This window comes from Pongo abelii, chromosome 7 (assembly GCF_028885655.2).
Source record: "Pongo abelii isolate AG06213 chromosome 7, NHGRI_mPonAbe1-v2.0_pri, whole genome shotgun sequence".
In the NCBI taxonomy this organism is placed as follows: Eukaryota; Metazoa; Chordata; class Mammalia; order Primates; family Hominidae; genus Pongo; species Pongo abelii.
The window spans coordinates 31,033,776-31,051,361 of record NC_071992.2 but is presented as its reverse complement, the minus strand read 5'-3'; the positions used below and the strand labels follow the sequence as shown (position 1 = coordinate 31,051,361).

General features: G+C 40.4%; 1 protein-coding gene across 4 annotated transcripts in view; it reads left to right on the top strand.

The window, feature by feature from the left end:
• KIF13B (kinesin family member 13B) overlaps nt 1-17,586 on the top strand; it is a 199,193-nt gene that overhangs the window by 59,691 nt on the left and 121,916 nt on the right. For all 4 annotated transcript variants that reach the window (XM_054560930.2, XM_054560929.2, NM_001132835.2 and 1 more), the window contains 4 exon segments: nt 6,879-6,891; nt 12,032-12,092; nt 14,486-14,578; nt 16,627-16,807. In XM_054560930.2, coding sequence (XP_054416905.2) covers nt 6,879-6,891; nt 12,032-12,092; nt 14,486-14,578; nt 16,627-16,807 — 348 coding nt within the window.

Here is a 17,586-nt window from a genome sequence, read left to right as displayed (position 1 = left end):
TAGGATGTTTAAGAAAGATAGTATCTAGGGAACTCATGATTAAACTGAGAAATTTAATCATGAGTTTAATAAATGAATAAATGACGTTTAATAAATGTATAGGAGTTAGCCTGTAGAGTCCAAGACAGAAATAGTCATGTATGAAAGCCCTGAGACTGAAAAATCGGTATCTGGGTCAGTCCCACATGGGTGAAAGGAAGACCAGTAAAAGATGTAGTTGGAGATAGAGAAAGGGGCCAGATCACCTGAACAGCTTGTGAAATATTTGCAGAATAAGCAAAAAGCCTTGTGTTGGACATTCCCGTAAAGGAAGAACACTTTGTCCTTCAGAAGCTTATGGTCTAGCCGAGATGACATGTAAAAGTTTATTCTATCATGAGGCAAACCGAGTGGTCCTACATAAGCAGTAGAAACAGTTTCGGCTTTATGTAGGAATTGGGGAAGGACATCACTTTTGTATAGGGTTCATATGGACGGATGCTTGAGGGAGATACAATGTGATCTGAGCCTTTCTCTTGTGGGTGGGCCTTGAGCAAGCAGAATTGCTAGGGGGAATGGTGTTACCTAAATTAGGTATATGGAGGACAGGGGAGTGACGTGGCTGTGTTGGGGGAGATGACACCTGAGCCTCCAGTGGTCCACAGGTGGCACTGATAGGGATGTTGAAGGCTCACTGCTCCTTTTCTTATTGTCAGTGAAAAGAGTTGAACAGTGAATCCAAGGCAGCTTCACATTCCTTGTGCCAGTTCCCAGCAGATGCTTTCTGCTCTCCAATTAGACATTCCACTGCTAGGGGAACTGGCTGTCTCTTGAAACAGTGTTAATTATTCTTATACTAAAGAAATAACCCACTTCCTGTAATCCCAGCACTTTGGGAGGCCGAGGTAGGCAGATCACCTGAGGTCTGGAGTTCGAGACAGCCTGGCCAACATGGTGAAACCCTGCCTGTAGTAAAAGTACAAAAATTAGCCGGGCGTGATGGTGGGTGCCTGTAGTCCCAGCTGCTTGGGAGGCTGAGGCAGAAGAGTCTTTTGAACCCAGGAGGCAGAGGTTACAGTGAGCCAAGATCTTGCCACTGCACTCCAGCCTGGGCAACAGAGCAAGACTCCGTCTCAAAACAACAATAAAATAAAGAGATATCCCACTTCTGGCAGCTTTCCCCAGTAGATCTTACTGAATGCAGCCCTGGAAGTGACCTAAAACAAGTTAGCTTCCCTGCCAGGTATGAGTCCCCTCAGCTTCGAGGGTGGGCAGCCTATCTTCCTCTCATCTTACCCGCTCCAGCTACAGGCATTTCCACTTCTTTCACTGGTAGAGTTTTCAAATCCCCCCGCCTCCTGAATGCTATTATTCTCCAGTCATACTCTACTTTATCAATGTTGCTATTAGAATTTATCCTTCAAAAGTGGATGGAAATTCTAGATATTGAGGACACAACGAACAGGGCTTTTTGTGATATTTGTACTTCTTACAGAGAGTTGACTGGAGTAAGCAAACATTGAGAAGCTTCTGTTGTGAGTGTAGTCACTTATTAAATTTCAAGTCAGCTCGGCTTCATTCCGTGTATGGAAAGTACATTGGGGGAGGAGTGACAAGGAAAAAAATCATACTTATCACACAGATTGTTGTTTGGTTGCTGGTAGTGCCAGCCAAGTTCAAAAAACCAACAATATCATGACGTAGTATGGCTGTTTTAGAATAAGCTCTTTGTGATGTATACATCCGTTATACAGCGGGTTGGGGTAGGGTCTTGTTGAAACAGAGATTCCAAATATTTCAGTTGTGAAGATTTCAGCAACTCAGACCTTTAGAATTAAAAGAGGTGATGGGATTTGGATTCAGTATTTGATTTTGGTAGTTGACAACAGTAATTGATCTATAACTTTCCATTCTACTGACATTGTTTTGTGTTTTACACGTATGTGATACTGTGTGGTTTACTTTTGGACCCAATATCAATTTTTTTTGTGTCATGGACAGAAGTATTACAACATTTTCAGAGGTGATGAGTTTATAAAATTTCTTCTTCGTATTTTGGCATTCTAGAGATTACAGGTATAATTTCATTTCTTTGCATGATGTGATTTGTTATTCAAATGAGAAGTGAGCACGAGCCCACAAGCCAGATCAGTAAAAAGGAGGAAGAGGTTAGTTTATTCATTGATAACTGTCTTTATCCCAGATATGCAGCTATATTGTTTGTTGTTTCCCAAGCTGCCTGCTTCCAAAAAAGCACATTCATCCATGGTGATCCACCTGGGCTGGGGAGGTCTCCAGTAACTAAACAGTCACTATTTGGGAAATAGTAATTGTTTCAGGCAAGAATTATAATTGGATGCTAAAATTTGCAGGTGAAAGTATGATGATGAGAAACAGAGTGTTTACATAGTCTCAAAGTTTATTCCCCACATGATTCTTACTAGTTACAAAGGGAAAAATAGTAATTTTACTGTGGGAAACCTCACAGATTCAGCCTTGACCAAGTGATCAGAATTAACATGATCAGTAATGGCACATGCACCTCATATGCCTCTTGGTAGAACGCACCAAGGAGGGTGCAATGTTACTCCTGTGGTAGGCTTGCCAAAATGCACAATCTGGATTTAGTCAGGAGGAAGCATTAGGCAAACCCAGATTGAGGGACATTCTACAAAATAAATGGCCAGTCCTCTTCAAGTGTCAAGGTCATGACAGACAAACTGCCCTAGGTTGGAGAAGACATGACAAGTATATGTAACACAAGGTCTTAGACCAAAAAAAGGACATTAATGGGGGTAGTTGGCAAAATTTGGAGGAGGTTGTCTATAGGTTATTTAATAAACTGTGTTGATGGTTAATTTCTTGGTTTTGGTCATTGTAGCTGTGGGTGATATAAGAAATATTTGGTGGTTAACATTTGAGGAAGCTTGGAGAAGGGTGTACAGGATTTTTTTGTACTATTTTTGGAGCTTTTTGTAAGCCTGAAAGTATTTCAAAATAAAGTTAAGCAACAACAACAACAAAAATAATTCAACTCAGCTGAGAAATTACAGCTTTACTGCGTGTACTTTGAGACATTTCTCTGGATTGGTCAGCAGCTGCTTTTGCTTCCTGAATCTCCACAGTGATCTGGATAGTTGAGGTTTCTAATTAAGGGATCTTGGGATGAGTGAGACATGGCTGTATTGAATTGCAGCTACACTTTGACAAGGTTTTGTTTAATTAATTTACTTATTTATTTTTGTACAGGGTTGTAATTACATCTTTGGGTGTCCCATGCCTTTGCAGGTTATTTGAGCTTTACTGTCATAGCCACCAGAGTCCCTAGCTGCAAACTTAGCTCTGTAATTAATTTACTGGTTTGTTTCTGTTTTTATTATGATGATGTGAATTCAGGTTAGTCCTATGGATTCTTCTGCTATGTGTCATATGTTATTGAATTTCATACTTGTTGTTTGTCTCAGGAAGAGTTGATATTTTTGGTATAAAAACATTTTATTTAAACTTGAAATATCATACTAAATATATATTTTTCCCCTCAGAAAAGACACTTTGGAGTTTCTATAAATAAAATAAATAGTAAATGTACTATAAAATAGAGTAAATGTACTCTAGCATAAGCACCAAGTCCTAACCTTTTATTAGGTAATCATTAGAATGGGAGAAATTAATACATTGGGAAATGTTAGCAGGAGCAGTGGTTAATGTGTGATTCATAGATTGTTAAGTCGAGAGTGTTTTGATCAGTGTGGGCAAGAACGTGGACCTTGGGAGTCAGAAGACCTAGTTTTGAATCCCAGATCCATCCTGCTTATTACAGGTTGAGTATCCCTTATCTAAAATGCTTGGGAAGTGTTTTGGATTTGGAATTTTTTTTTTTTTTTTGGATTTTGGAATATTTGCGTAAGGGCAATGAGCATTTCCTTTGAACATGACCTTTTGAGCATCATGTTGGCGCTCAAAATGTTTCAGATTTTGGACCATTGCAGAAAGATTTTGGATTTTCAGATCAGGGATGTTCAACCTGCAGTATATGCTAGACGGGTTGACTTTTCTGAGCCTTACTTTTTGCATCTGTAAAACTGGAATCCTAATAGTATCTTGCAAAGTTATCGTGAGAATGGAGTCATGTAGCATGCAGTGCACCTGGCCTAAAGTGGGGCCTTTCATCCATGTTGAATTCTCTTCTTACCTCCCTCTAGGTTTATAACAAAGCCACCTGCAATTGATGAGAAACTGCTTTGCTTATAAAGACAATAAAAAGATGATAGCATGTCAGTAACCTCTCCAGTATTTCAGTAGTCTTTTTTTTTTAATTTTCAAAAACTTTTTTCTATTTTTTAAAGAATTTTATTTTTTTATTTTAATAGCTTTTGGGTACAAGTGGTTTTTGGTTACATGGATGAGTTATACAATGGGGACTTCTGAGATTTTACTGTACCCATCACCTAAGTAGTGTACATTGTACCCAATATGTAATCTTTTTATCCTTCACCCCTCCTGCTCCCCCACTCTTCTGAGTCTCCAAAGTCCATTATATCACTCTGTATGCCTCTGCATGCTCATAGCTTAACTCCCACTTATTGGTAAGAACATGCAATATTTAGTTTTTCATTCCTGAGTTACTTCATTTAGAATAGTGGCCTCCAGCTCCATCTAAGGTGCTGCAAATTGGGAATTGTGTTACAATAAACATACATATGCATGTGTCTTTTTCACATGATGACTTATTTTCCTTTGGGTGCATACCCATAGTGGGATTGCTGGATCAAATGGTTGATCTACTTTTAGTTCCTTAAGAAATCTCTGCCTGGGTGCCGTGGCTCACGCCCAGCACTTTGGGAGGCCGAGGCGGGCCGATCACTTGAGGTCAAGAGTTGGAGACCAGCCTGGCCAACATGGTAAAACCCCATCTCTACTAAAAATACAAAAAATAGCCGAGCATGGTGGTGCACCCCTGTAACCCCAGCTACTCGGGAGGTTGAGGCTGGAGAATCGCTTGAACCCAGGAGGCGGAGGTTGCGGTGAGCCAAGATTGTGCCACTGTACTCCAGCCTGGGCCACGAGTGAAAATTCTGTCTCAAAAAAAAAAAAAAAAAAAAAAACCGAAAGAAAAACTGCATACTATTTTCCATAGAGGTTGTACTAATTTATATTTCTGCCAGCAGTGTATAAGTGTTTCAGAAGTCTTTTTGTCAGGAAATTCTTCTACATCTCTTATTCCAGAGAAATTATTTTCTTTTATGCATTAGCCATGTTGGATATTACTCCAAAATCTCTTAAACAGGTATCACTCATTTGCTAGACTTTCTGTGGTGTTTTAATGTTCTTGTCTGAAATCATTTGATGCAAATAAGTATTTCTTTTAGAAGAAAATCTTAAGAGACAAAGCAACAAAGAGATGGTCGAAGACAATTGGAAGCAAACATTTTCATGTACAGTTTCCTTTCAGGTTTCAGGCCCTGAAAGTTGAGTTTTGATCCTCTGAGAAGGGCCAATTATTATTGTTCCTATTTTATTCCAGTTGCAAAAGTACTTTCCTTTATTCTTAAATTGTCTGATTTCAGTATTGCCCTGTTATTATGTAAGTGAACATCATCGTTTTTAGGAAGTTTAGAAAAGCTTGTCCAACCTGCCTTAGTTTGTTGTGTTGTTGTTCTGTTTTGTTGTAGGCTTTTAGCAGCCTGAAGCCATGGTCTTTAGTTTCTATCTCTAGTGATAAGTGGAAAAGAGGGATGTGGAAGGGGCTTTACTGGCCCAACCAGAAACAGAAACCATGAACTCATGACTGTTTTCTCTGTTTTGGACACCCGGATTGTTAAAGAGGCATGTCTGCAACTTACCCTCAAATGGTTCAGGAAAAAAATATATATATGTGTATGTGTGTATTTATTCATATAAATCCTTGGGGGAAAGGGAAGGAGAAGGAGAAAAGCAGTCATGGCAGTGTTAACAATTAATGAATTGGCAGGAAAGGTCTATGGGCATTCTTTGTACTTTTCACCACTTTTCTCTAAGTTTGAAACTATCTCAGGATTACATTGACTGTATATATTGAGTTATTTTCTTGTCCCCTGATGAGATGTCAGTAAGTGGCAGTTTCAGTGGGAGGAAGGCGGGAGGTTAGAAGTGCTTGTGTGTGCAGAGAGGAATAAGTAGTGAGTAATTCAGTAAGTACAGGTTGAGCATCCCACATAGAAAATCCAAAATGCTCCAGAATTTGGAACTTTTTGAGTACCCACGTAACACTCAAAATGCTCTTTGGAGCATTTTGGAATTTGGATTTTCGGATTTGGGATGCGCAACTGTTAAGCATAATGCAAGTATTCCCACATCCAGAAAAAATACGAAACCCAAAACACTTCAAGCATTTTGGATGAGGGATACTCAGCTGGGTTAATTCACTGGCAAGAAATTAGTGGTTTCTTTAATTTAGCCTTTTTTCCTTAGCCAGAATAGAATTCATTGTTTTGTAGAGGAGCCTGTACAGATAAGAGAGTAATCTGTTGCTTTTTCAAAGCAGAGAAAACTACTTGGAACTGAAACCAGATGATAAAATAAACGATTAAAAAATATATATTTATAAGACATACACAAAGATAAAAGCAAAATCTATAAGGCAGAAATATTAGGACTGTTGCAATTTTTATCTGTGCTCAGTCCTCCTGCTACCAGAGAGACACAAGTTGTCTATGATTAGCAGCCTGTCTTAGTAGCTAATAGACATTCATTTATCCTTTAAATTACTATGTGGCTTCAAAGGTAGCATTTTATATTTTTACTGTGAATTTACATAATGTTTATTATTTTACCCTTCGAAAAAAGTCTTCTAAACTAACTTTTTTTTCTTTTTTTACTTTTCTTTCATATCAATGATGACATCTGTTTTGGGAGCTCAGGGTTCAGCCGAAGGTAAGAGATTTGGTTTCTTATGTGATGCTTGTAAAGATCTTATGTGCATATTGTTGAACTCTTAGAAGTTTTCTTCTCAAAAAGGAAAATATTTTCTGTCATTTTATACAAGTAATGCAAGCTGTCAGCCTACTCACAAATCTGAAGCCATTTATTGGCATGGGAAGGGCCGGAGGTTTATGGAAAAGCTGTATTTGCACTTTGCCCACTTCTGGCCGGTCTCCTAGCAGCTACAACACAGATTCCTTTTGTGCCATAGATTGGCTCAAGACTGGTAGTTCCAAACTGTGGTCAAAGCCGACTCATCCTCTCCGCTCCCAAGACAGCTAAGGATGCATTCCCGGCCAATAGAAACCTGCGCAGCCTCAAGCCGCCTCCATAGATTGGCTCAAGACTGGTAGTTCCAAACTGCGGTCAAAACCGACTCATCCTCCCCACTCCCGAGACAGCTGGGGGTGCATTCCCCGCCAACGGAAGCCTGCGCAGCCACAGCCGCCTCAAGGGAACATGCTTTCGCCTCTGTTTCTCAGGGAATGTGGAGCCCTGCTTGAAGTGGGCATAAAGACTGTTTCTTAACTGACCATGAAGTTACTTGGAACTTCCAGGAAATTTAGATTTCTATCTCCATTCTTGGGGTTTTGTTTTTCCTTTAGAGTCCATGGTTGAATTGTAATTCAGTTTGCTATTATTATTGCTAAAATGTGTATTATAGACATGGCTGTTTGGGACTCTGACTTTTTAAGATCATTTATTTATTAATTTTTTTTTCCCTAACCACAGGGACTGAATGACAAACAGAAAGTCACCCTGTCAGTATAAAACATTATTGTGAAAAAGCCAAATAGGGCACTGGTTTCTTTATATATGTAAACTTTCTCTCATCTTTTCTACTGAAAATGTGCTGGATTATTTTCGTTTTCTTATTTTTATGTATATTTTTTGAGATGGAGTCTCGCTCTGTCGCTCAGGCTGGAGTGCAGTGGCGTGATCTTTGCTCACTGCCACCTTTGCCTCCTGGGTTCAAGTGATTCTCCTGCCTCAGCCTCCTAAGTAGCTGGAATTACAGGCACCCACCACCACACCTGGCTGGGTTTTGTATTTTTGGTAGAGATGGGGTTTCACCATGTTGGCCAGGCTGGTCTTCAACTCCTGACCTCAAATGATTCACCAGCCTCGGCCTCCCAAAGTGCTGGGATTACAGGCATGAGCGACCGTGCCCGGCTATTTTTTTATGTTTATTGGTGCAGAGGCTGGAGGTTGCAGTGAAGATATGAAGGAACCATTGCCTGGTGGTTTAAAAATTGTTCATATTTTATTTAATTCAGTTGCATGTTTAGAGAAAATGTTGTATTGACTAAAATACATGGGAGGTTAAACACCTCAGCTCTGGGGAGAGGTGTACTTGTTGAACAGGGAGACCTTGATTTTTCCTTTATGCTTCTATGTTATTCGAATTTGTTACAGTGTTTACTTGGAAAGAAAAGGCTTGTCCAGTTTATGAAATCTTTGCCTAGAAGTTACCTGTAATAATTTATGAAATTGCTAAGCCTTAAAGAGGACCATTTAGTGCTGTGGTAAATAAAAAGTAAGTGTTTATTTGTTCCCAACTTTGTGCCAGGCTGTGGCACTTTCATATTGGGGAATAGAGCTAGGCTAACCTAGTGGTGCAGAGGAGGGACCTTAGAGCCAGACTGTGGGCTGGAATCCCAGCACCCCAACCTGCTAGACGCAAGACACTTACCTTCTTTGTTCCTCACGTTCCTTTGAACAGTGTCGAGCACACAGGCTTAGCTCCATTATGGTTACTTTGGTGATAGCCTCTCGACTCAAATTAGGAATAAGAAATGTCACTGTTAAAGAAATCCCTAAAAGAAAGACAAGTAAAAACCAATAATAATGGAGAGGAGAGTGCCATTTAGAACCTATCTCTGATAAATATACAGTCAGCCTTCTGTATCTGCGGGTTTCACATATGTGGTTCAACCAACCACAGATTGAAAATAGTTTTTAAAAAACTATGAAAAATAATACAACAATAAAAGTAAAAATTTAGGGCCAGGCGTGGTGGCTCACGCCTGTAATCCCAGCACTTTGGGAGGCCAAGGCTAGCAGATCATGAGGCCAGGAGATCGAGACCATCCTGGCTAACACAGTGAAACCCCGTCTCTACAAAAAAAAAAAAAAAAAAAAAAGCTGGGCATGGTGGTGGGCGCCTGTAGTCCCAGCTACTTGGGAGGCTGAGGCAGGAGAATGGTGTGAACCTGGGAGGTGGAGCTTGCAGTGAGCTGAGATCTTGCGCCACTGCACTCCAGCCTGGGCGACAGAGCGAGACTCCATCTCAAAAAAAAAAAAGTAAAAGTGTAAAAAAGCAGTACAGTATAACAGCTGTTTACATAGCATCTACATTGTCTTAGGTGTTTTAAGTAATCAAGAGATGAAGTATATGGGAGGATATGTGTGGGTTATATGCAAATACTACACTGTTTTATATAAGGACTTGCACATCTGTGGATTTCAGTATTCATGGGAGGTCCTGGAAGCAGTCCCACTCAGGATACTGAGGGATGACTGTATACACATGTGGTGATGGGGCTTTTGAAGTGAGAACTAAGCTTACAAGAATCAGGATGGTTTCTACTTAGCCTTATTAAGAACAGAATTAAATAAAATTATGGAGATAAGCGTGGAAAGCTAGAACCGGAGAAACTTCGTTTGAGCTCCACGTTTTATTTAATCCTACTCTGCTGTAATGATTCTCACTATGGGTGACACCTGGAGTTTGCAAGGCAGCTCCTCCCAGTTTGATGCCCAGTCCTTTGGGGCCATCTTCCATCTTCTTCCTTTTGCTCCTCTCTGTTTGAAAATGGCTTAGTGAGCCACCACTGCTGATAGATACACATTTTAGCTTTGGAAAACCATTTAGGGTGAGCAGTGTGTAACACAACACTGCAGCTGGATGACGTCTTCTGGGCCCAAGGGCTCTCAGGGGCTGTCAGACGCTGGGGGTCTGCTTTCACTTCCTGGCCTTGCTTCCTTCTCATGGCCTCATCCAGGGAACAGGTGTCTCCCCTGCCTGGTGTTTCACACAGAGACGCAGGTGTGCCGTGAGCCAGTCGTCCTCTCAGTTGCTGCCAGGGTTATCTCCCTGTCCCTTTAGTTGCCCTCCTGGTACCTCCCAGAACTGCTCACTGGCTTTGCAGCCTGTGCTCTCCCTGCAGACCCCCACCCTTACTTACCCCCATCAGTTTCATCGGAACTATTTTTTCAGGAGTTTCTCAATTCTGATCCAGGCACAAGCAAGCACTCTTGGTGTCAAAACCTTGTTCTTCTTTCCCCCTTCTCTCCCTTTTTGGCAATTTCCCCACTTCCCCCATCCCCTGTCATTTTGAGTTAATTTTAGCTGGGTGATAGATATCAGTATGCATTCCTAATTTACCATCTTAACCTAATTTTCTTTCTTAAAAAAATTAACCTTTAGACTTCTGGTCCAGATAATCTTGTGAGTTTACCCAGAAACATTCTCCTGCCAACACCAAAATTATAGCAGAGATAGATAAAATATTTTAGAATGTGAAAATCATGTCATCAAACTCGAAAACAACATATTTAGCTGGGCATGGTGGCTCACAGCTGTAATCTCAGTACTTGGGAGGCTGAGGCTGGAGGATTGCTTGAGGCCAGGAGTCTGAAACCAGCCTGGGCAACATAGTGAGACCCCATCTCTACACAAAACTAGAAAAACAAAACAACAACATATATAACTTCAAGGACCAGCAGTAAGCGAGGGCTGAAGTGACATATTTCCCGGGCTTTGGAATCAGACCAGGTGCCTGGAGGTGATTGGAAGTTCAACTCTTGCCGACTATTGGGGGCACTGGTGTATGGTTGGGGACTGGAGCCAAGCTCACCATGTGAAAACTGATTTGGGCGAGCCTTCTCTGTGAGTGAAGGCTTACAATCAGTTTTTGGCCACCAACATTGAGCTAATGTCTGTGTTAATAGGAAGGGATAGAGACATTGGGCCTTGAGAAGACCAAAATCTGGGCTTCAGTAATGGAAATGACAACATAAACTAGTCATGGAAAGGTGGCCATCAGGAGAGGAAAAAATAAGCAATCATGTAAACCATAAAATAAACACTCCCTGCTAAGATGTACCTGCAAACTAACATGCAAACCATCATCAGGAAGCATAGCAACAGACTCCCAAGGTGGGAGAACGTGACAAAATGTGAACCGAGATACATTTTAAAACAATTGCACTTAAAATCTTCACGGAGATTTTCACAAAATCACAAAATCACAAAACACAAGTAAGTAGATTTGAAACTGACAGAAATCGAAAAAGTGAAAGATGCAGTCAGTGAAAAATTTGCCTTTGCTTAGTTGGTTTAAAGAAAAAGAAATAATTAGTGAAAAGAAGCTTTTCAAACAGTGCAAAATAACTATGATATTCTAGAAAGTGGTGATAAGGTGAAAGATCAAAACAGATCATCTGTAAGATCCCACCAAGTAGCATTTTAATACAGATTGTTCCTGCTTTTTATGCATATAGTTTTTTGGTACAAATATGGAATCATACTCGAGACTTTTATAACTTTTTCATTAACATAAACTTTTTTTAAATCATTAAGTCTTCTGTACCCTCAAATCTATACTTGCGCATGGGCGTGTCATAATTTATTTAAACATTCTGCTATTTTAAGCTATTTTGGACATGCTGTAGTGAGCATCTTTAAATGTTATTTAAAAAATATCTTTTTCTTTGACTACAAAAATAAAAATATTGAAAAAATATAAAAACATAAAACAAAGATCACTAATTTCGCTGCAAAAAAATAAACTTTATAGATGTAACTCTGTGTGTGACTGTAGGTGCATGTGTGTGTGCAATAGCCATTTTATTACATGTTTTGTAACCTCTTTTGTCACTTACCGTTGTGAATAGTTTTCCATGTAAAATATAGAGTCATATCACCTATAGGGTATTTAGTTCTCACTGTAAGCCTCTACATACATAATTAATTCCCATTGTATGACAGTAAGTTGTTTTATTTCACTATTATGAACAGTTCTGTCAGTTATGGTTTATAAGTAATGTTAAGGTTTTCTTAATACACACTTATGTTCATTTTCAACAGGTGTTTGCATATGATCATTGTTTCTGGTCTATGGATGAATCTGTCAAAGAAAAGTATGCAGGTAATAGAATCCAGCATCCTGTCAACTACTGATGGTATAGAAGAGGTGTTCAGTATTTTTTCCTTTACACGATTGCTTGGCAAACCCCCCAAACTGTGTGTTTCCTCTGCTGTCACACACAATAACAGTCATCAACACAGAAGATGACTTAATGTGACCAAATGTTGGGGGGGTTTTCCCTGCACCCCAAGCAGCAGACACTGGCTGGGCGTCCTCTAACTCAGTTCCAATGCTCTCTACCTGGGGACAGCGTCAGCTCCACAGACTGAGGGCTCAGTCCCACAAGACCACTCCCTCCTTCCCACCAGCGCAGGTCCAGGCCTCTAGAACTTCTGACCTACTGGCTTCCAATTAGGGTTCGCACAACCTCCTCTTTGGGTTTGATTAATTTCCTAGAGCGGCTCACAGAACTCAGGGAAACACTCGTGTTTAGGGGTTTATTACGAGGGATTTTCTTTAAAGGACACAGGTAAACAGCCAGATGAAGAGATACAGAGGGTGAAGTCTGGAAGGGTCCCAAGCACAGGAGCTTCTGTCCTCATGGAGGTGGCGTGGCGCCCCCCCGGCGTGTGGATGAGTTCTTACCTGCCTGTTGGGCCCTGTGTGTTTAGCAATCCAGAAGCTCTCTGAACCCTGTCCTTGTAGGTTTTTATGGAGGCTTCCTTATATAGACATGATTGTCAACCGATTAGAAATGTGATTGGACAAAAAGCACATGATCTGAACACAGCGCGTCCTGTCTGTTCAGACTTTTCTTGGCCATTCTGTGTAGCATTCTTTCCTTTAGGATATGAGGCAAGACCTCATGGAATGAGAAGCTCTTGACCCACAATCAGATGAGAGTCTTGCCTCGGGCAGGTAAAAGGAGGGCAGGAGATCAGATAGTTTCCTGAGGCCTAAAGTGCCCCAACGATATAAAAGACTGCAGCAAGGGTTAATGAGCCGGGGGAACTGTGGATGGTGACCTACATCTATATAATTACCATAGGGTATATATGAGTACCATAGGATTATTTTGCATAACTGTAGAAAGTACAGACAACACCCTCCCGTGTTTGCTATTAGAGTTTTTAATGTTGATTGGAAAATGGGAGATTCACTGTGTGCCATTCTTGGTATACGTTGATGAAATTACATGACTAGCACACACAGTGGCTATTGCACGCTCACACACCCCAGCTCTTACATGAGGCCGGAAGCACAAGGTCGCCCCTTAGATTGCCCTGGAGGCCTGAGACTGGGCTGGAGAGACAAAATGGCATAGTGAAAGAAGGGGAGCACCGGCCAAGGAGAAAAGGAACCCTAGGCTGCAGGCCCAGCCGTGCTCCTTACCGCCTCTGCGCCTTTCAGTAAATCACCTCACCTGTCAGAGCTTCAGTTTTCTCTTTTTGATGGAGAGGAATATACCATATTCTCTCTAAATTTTCTTTTGGCTCTGGAAGTCTGTTACTCCATTATTCTTCTAAATGATGACTGTCTCAAGCCCCATCTCACCACAAGTTTAGGACTACAGTGACAGCCTTTGATTGGCTTTATTCCTTACTGCTTTTGTCACCTGTTTTTAAACAATCTCTTTTAAATATTAAGCATCATATTGTTTTGGCTTCTGTTATGAGAAAGATGAATATTATGGCTGTTTTGAAGTTAAGATTCATTTGGTCTAGGTGGCCCAATATCAGAAGTATAAGTTAACTGGTATTAAAAAAAAAAAAAAAAGGAAGTGAGACATAATGGAATACCCTTGCCATAACATAAAAGCATCCAGTTCTTCCATGTGGTATTGAGACTAAGTGAGGTAAGGTGACTTGTCAGATTCACATTCGATTACTGACTAGTGACATATCTCATTTGGCCTGTCGGGGAGAACTTGACTCTGTTCTTTATGTCCATGATTGAAAGCTGAGGGAAATTTCCAGGCTCTGACTCCCTGTCCTAACTGGTATGTATTGTAGATCCTGTAATTAGAAATTGTCACTGAGGGAAAGGAAGGGGGTTGGTATATATGATTATTCTAAACTCTGGTACCCACCGAATAAAAACATTGCCTGAGTGGTAAGTAGTTAAGTCCAGGTACACCTGGGTCCCAAGTATAAATTTCAGATATTTATAATCACTGATTATAAAGTGAGCAGCTCATTGGCGCTGCATTGCAGGGAATTCTTAGTAGTGTTTATTTATTCAAGTATGTAGTACAGGGAGCTGATTTTCCCTCATGTGCTAACTAGAAATAACCTGGAAGGCATAAGCCTTTGGGAGCATTCGTGAAATTTAAAAATCTTGTTTGGAGATAAATAAGCAGATTATACATTTTTGAGATTTTTGTTTTTGTTTTGTGAATTGTTCATATGCAGTTTTGGCTTAAAATACCTTTTCTCTTATTCTCTCTCTCTCAGGTCAAGATATTGTTTTCAAGTGCCTTGGGGAGAATATCCTGCAGAATGCTTTTGATGGCTACAATGCATGCATCTTTGCCTATGGACAGACTGGTAATGTTAAATAACATGAAATCACATAAACAACCATCAATGAAAGAGAAAATAGAACCATGTTTATTTTACTGAGTAACATTGCTGATTTATTCCTTGTTTTTGCTTTCAGAAAGTACTGTAGATGTTGAAAGTAGTCAATAACATTATTTTAAAATGAGTGTAATAAAATTAGGATTGGGATCTTTTATCTTTACCGATTTTTCTCACAAGGCACTGGCAGGGTTGTTTTTCGAAAAAATACAGAGCTATGACTGTTGAACATATTACTAGCCATGCCTATAGATCATGCTTTTTTAAGGCTTTCAGAATCGTAACAGAGAAAATACCAAAAAGAACGTACTTGTTAATATCTCACCAGTAATAAGTAAGAAGCTTTTTGGCTTTTGAGTCTCTGTGGTCAAAAAAGAAAATCTATTTGAAGTGAACTAGTTACTTTTATAAGAGTAAAGTATACAGCTTGTCCAACTAGAAGTGTTCTCACAGAAGAATGTGTTGGATGTTTTCAAGAAGCCTCATGTGTCGTGTTGAAAGGGCAGAAAGCTGGGGCCAGGCGGTGACAGCTCCAGTCCTGCTCCTGCAGCTGGCCAGCAGAGAGACCTGGGCAGTTACTTAACCTCTCTGCCCTTCAGTGTCCTTATCTGGAAAGGCTGATGATCATAGACCTTCTTGTAGGGTTGTCATAACGAGTTCCCATGTGCAAACTTTTTATAGAAGTCCTGGTACTTAGGAAATGTGGCACATTAGCTTTAGGTATTATGATAACAATAAAATGTTGCATGACAAAAGCAGCAACTTGTAGGTTAAAAGCATATTTGCAAAAACACTGCTACTAAAAACAGAAGGAATTATACTGAAGTGTCAATAGTTACTGGTTTTCGGGCAGTAGGACTATGGTAATTTAAGTTTTTTCTTTCTATTATCCTGTGTTTTCTAAATTTTATTTAATATATATTTCTTTTACAATGGAGAAAATATTTTGAGACGGAGTCTCGCTCTGTTCTCCGGGCTGGAGTGCAGTGGCACAATCTCTGCTCATTGCAGCTTCTGCCTCCCAGGTTCAAGCGATTTTTCTGCCTCAGCCTCCGGAGTAGCTGGGACTACAGGTGCCTGCCACCGTGCCTGGTTAATTTTTTTGGTATTTTTAGGAGAGACGGGGTTTCACCATGTTGGCCAGGCTGGTCTCAAACTCCTGACCTCAGGTGATCCACCCACCTTGGCCTCCCAAAGTGCTGAGATTACAGGCGTGAGCCACCGCATTCAGCCGAGAAAATAATTTTATGTAAGAAAAAAGATTATTCTTTAGTTTCCACACTATAGTGAAAGGGTAGTGAGTTAATTTGCTCTGGGGTCCATAGGGAGAGCGTATATTTTTTGTGCTGTGATCACTGGTTGGGAGCAGGCACAATAGTATTCATTATATGGCTCTTTCAGCTTATTTCGGAAAACTTTTAGACCTCACTATTTCTCACTTGTTTTAGGTATTTTCTTAAAGTATGAAGATGATTAAATAAGTTTATTTTTCTATTTTTTTTTTTTTTTTCCGGAGATGGAGTGTTGCTCTGTAGCCCAGGCTAGAGTGCAGTGGCACAATCTCAGCTCACTGCAACCTCTGCCTCCCGGGTTCAAGCAATTCTCCTGCCTCAGCCTCCCGAGTAGCTGGGACTACAAGCACATGCCGTCACGCCCGGCTAATTTTTTTTTTTTTTTTGTATTTTAGTAGAGACGGGGTTTCACCTTGTTGCTCAGGCTGATCTCGAACTCCTGAGCTCAGGCAATCTGCCCGCCTCAGCCTCCCAAAGTGCTGGGATTACAGGCGTGAGCCACCGCACCCAGCCTATTTTTCTTTCTAAAGGACATTTGCTTTTCACTTTCGCATGTGCAATAAGAAAGCTTCTGTACTTATTATTCTCATTATATTTGGGTGTATTTCTCACTGCATTTTGGCGTTTTGCTAAGTGTTTATAATTTATTATGAGCAACGGAAAGAGGGTTATGTATTTAAGGTCTCAAAGAGACAATAGTAACTCTGATTTCCATTTTTTTAGGATCTGGAAAATCTTATACCATGATGGGCACAGCTGACCAACCTGGATTAATCCCAAGACTTTGCAGTGGACTCTTTGAACGAACTCAGAAAGAGGAGAATGAAGAACAGAGTTTTAAAGTAGAAGTGTCCTACATGGAAATTTATAATGAAAAAGTTCGAGACCTCCTTGATCCCAAAGGGTAAAGGACTTTGAGACTTTAGTGTTTCAGCATTGTGAACTGAAACAGACTTAAATTGGCTTAAGTGCAAATCTTACTTTTTAATTTTTTAAGAGGGTCTGTGTCACATAGGCTTCAGTGCAGTGGCACAATCATAGCTTAATGCAGCCTTGAACTCCTGGGCTTAAGAGTTTTTTTTTGTTTTGTTTTGTTTTGTTTTAAAAAAACCCAAGAAATTTCAGGTGGAATTCAGCTCTTTGGTGGGCTGTGAGGTGAGGGAGAGGCATAATCAGAGAGATGAAACCTGGTCTTTAGGACAGTGAATTTTTAAAGATTCTTAGGAACAAAAACAAGTGCTCATGATATCATGGCACAGACTTGTAAAGAGAATTGGATCGGAAGTCTTAGGAGGCCTTCACAAATGCTGGTTTGACTCTACAGCTGTAACTGAGTGAGGAAAGTGCACGGTATCTAGAAATCTGTTCATTCCACCGAGAGTTCTTCGAGTTCAGATTTTAAGGAAGTGCAACAGTGGAAAAAGATGGAGATAATGACCACAGCCTGTGGCTTGTTGATGTAAAAACAGCATTAGGAAGGTCAAAGAGCCAAATAAGCTGAGGCCTACAGCAAGTTTGGAGGACAGCAGGAGGACATTTAGTTTTGCTGGATGAGGAAGATGATCAAGGAAAAGAGGATCTTAGAGGCAGTGAATCATAGTGACTCTCAGTCAAGAGCAAACAGAACCCTCAGCTCATCTCTGTTGTCAGTTTTCCTTGACCAAGATGATAATCTTTAGGATT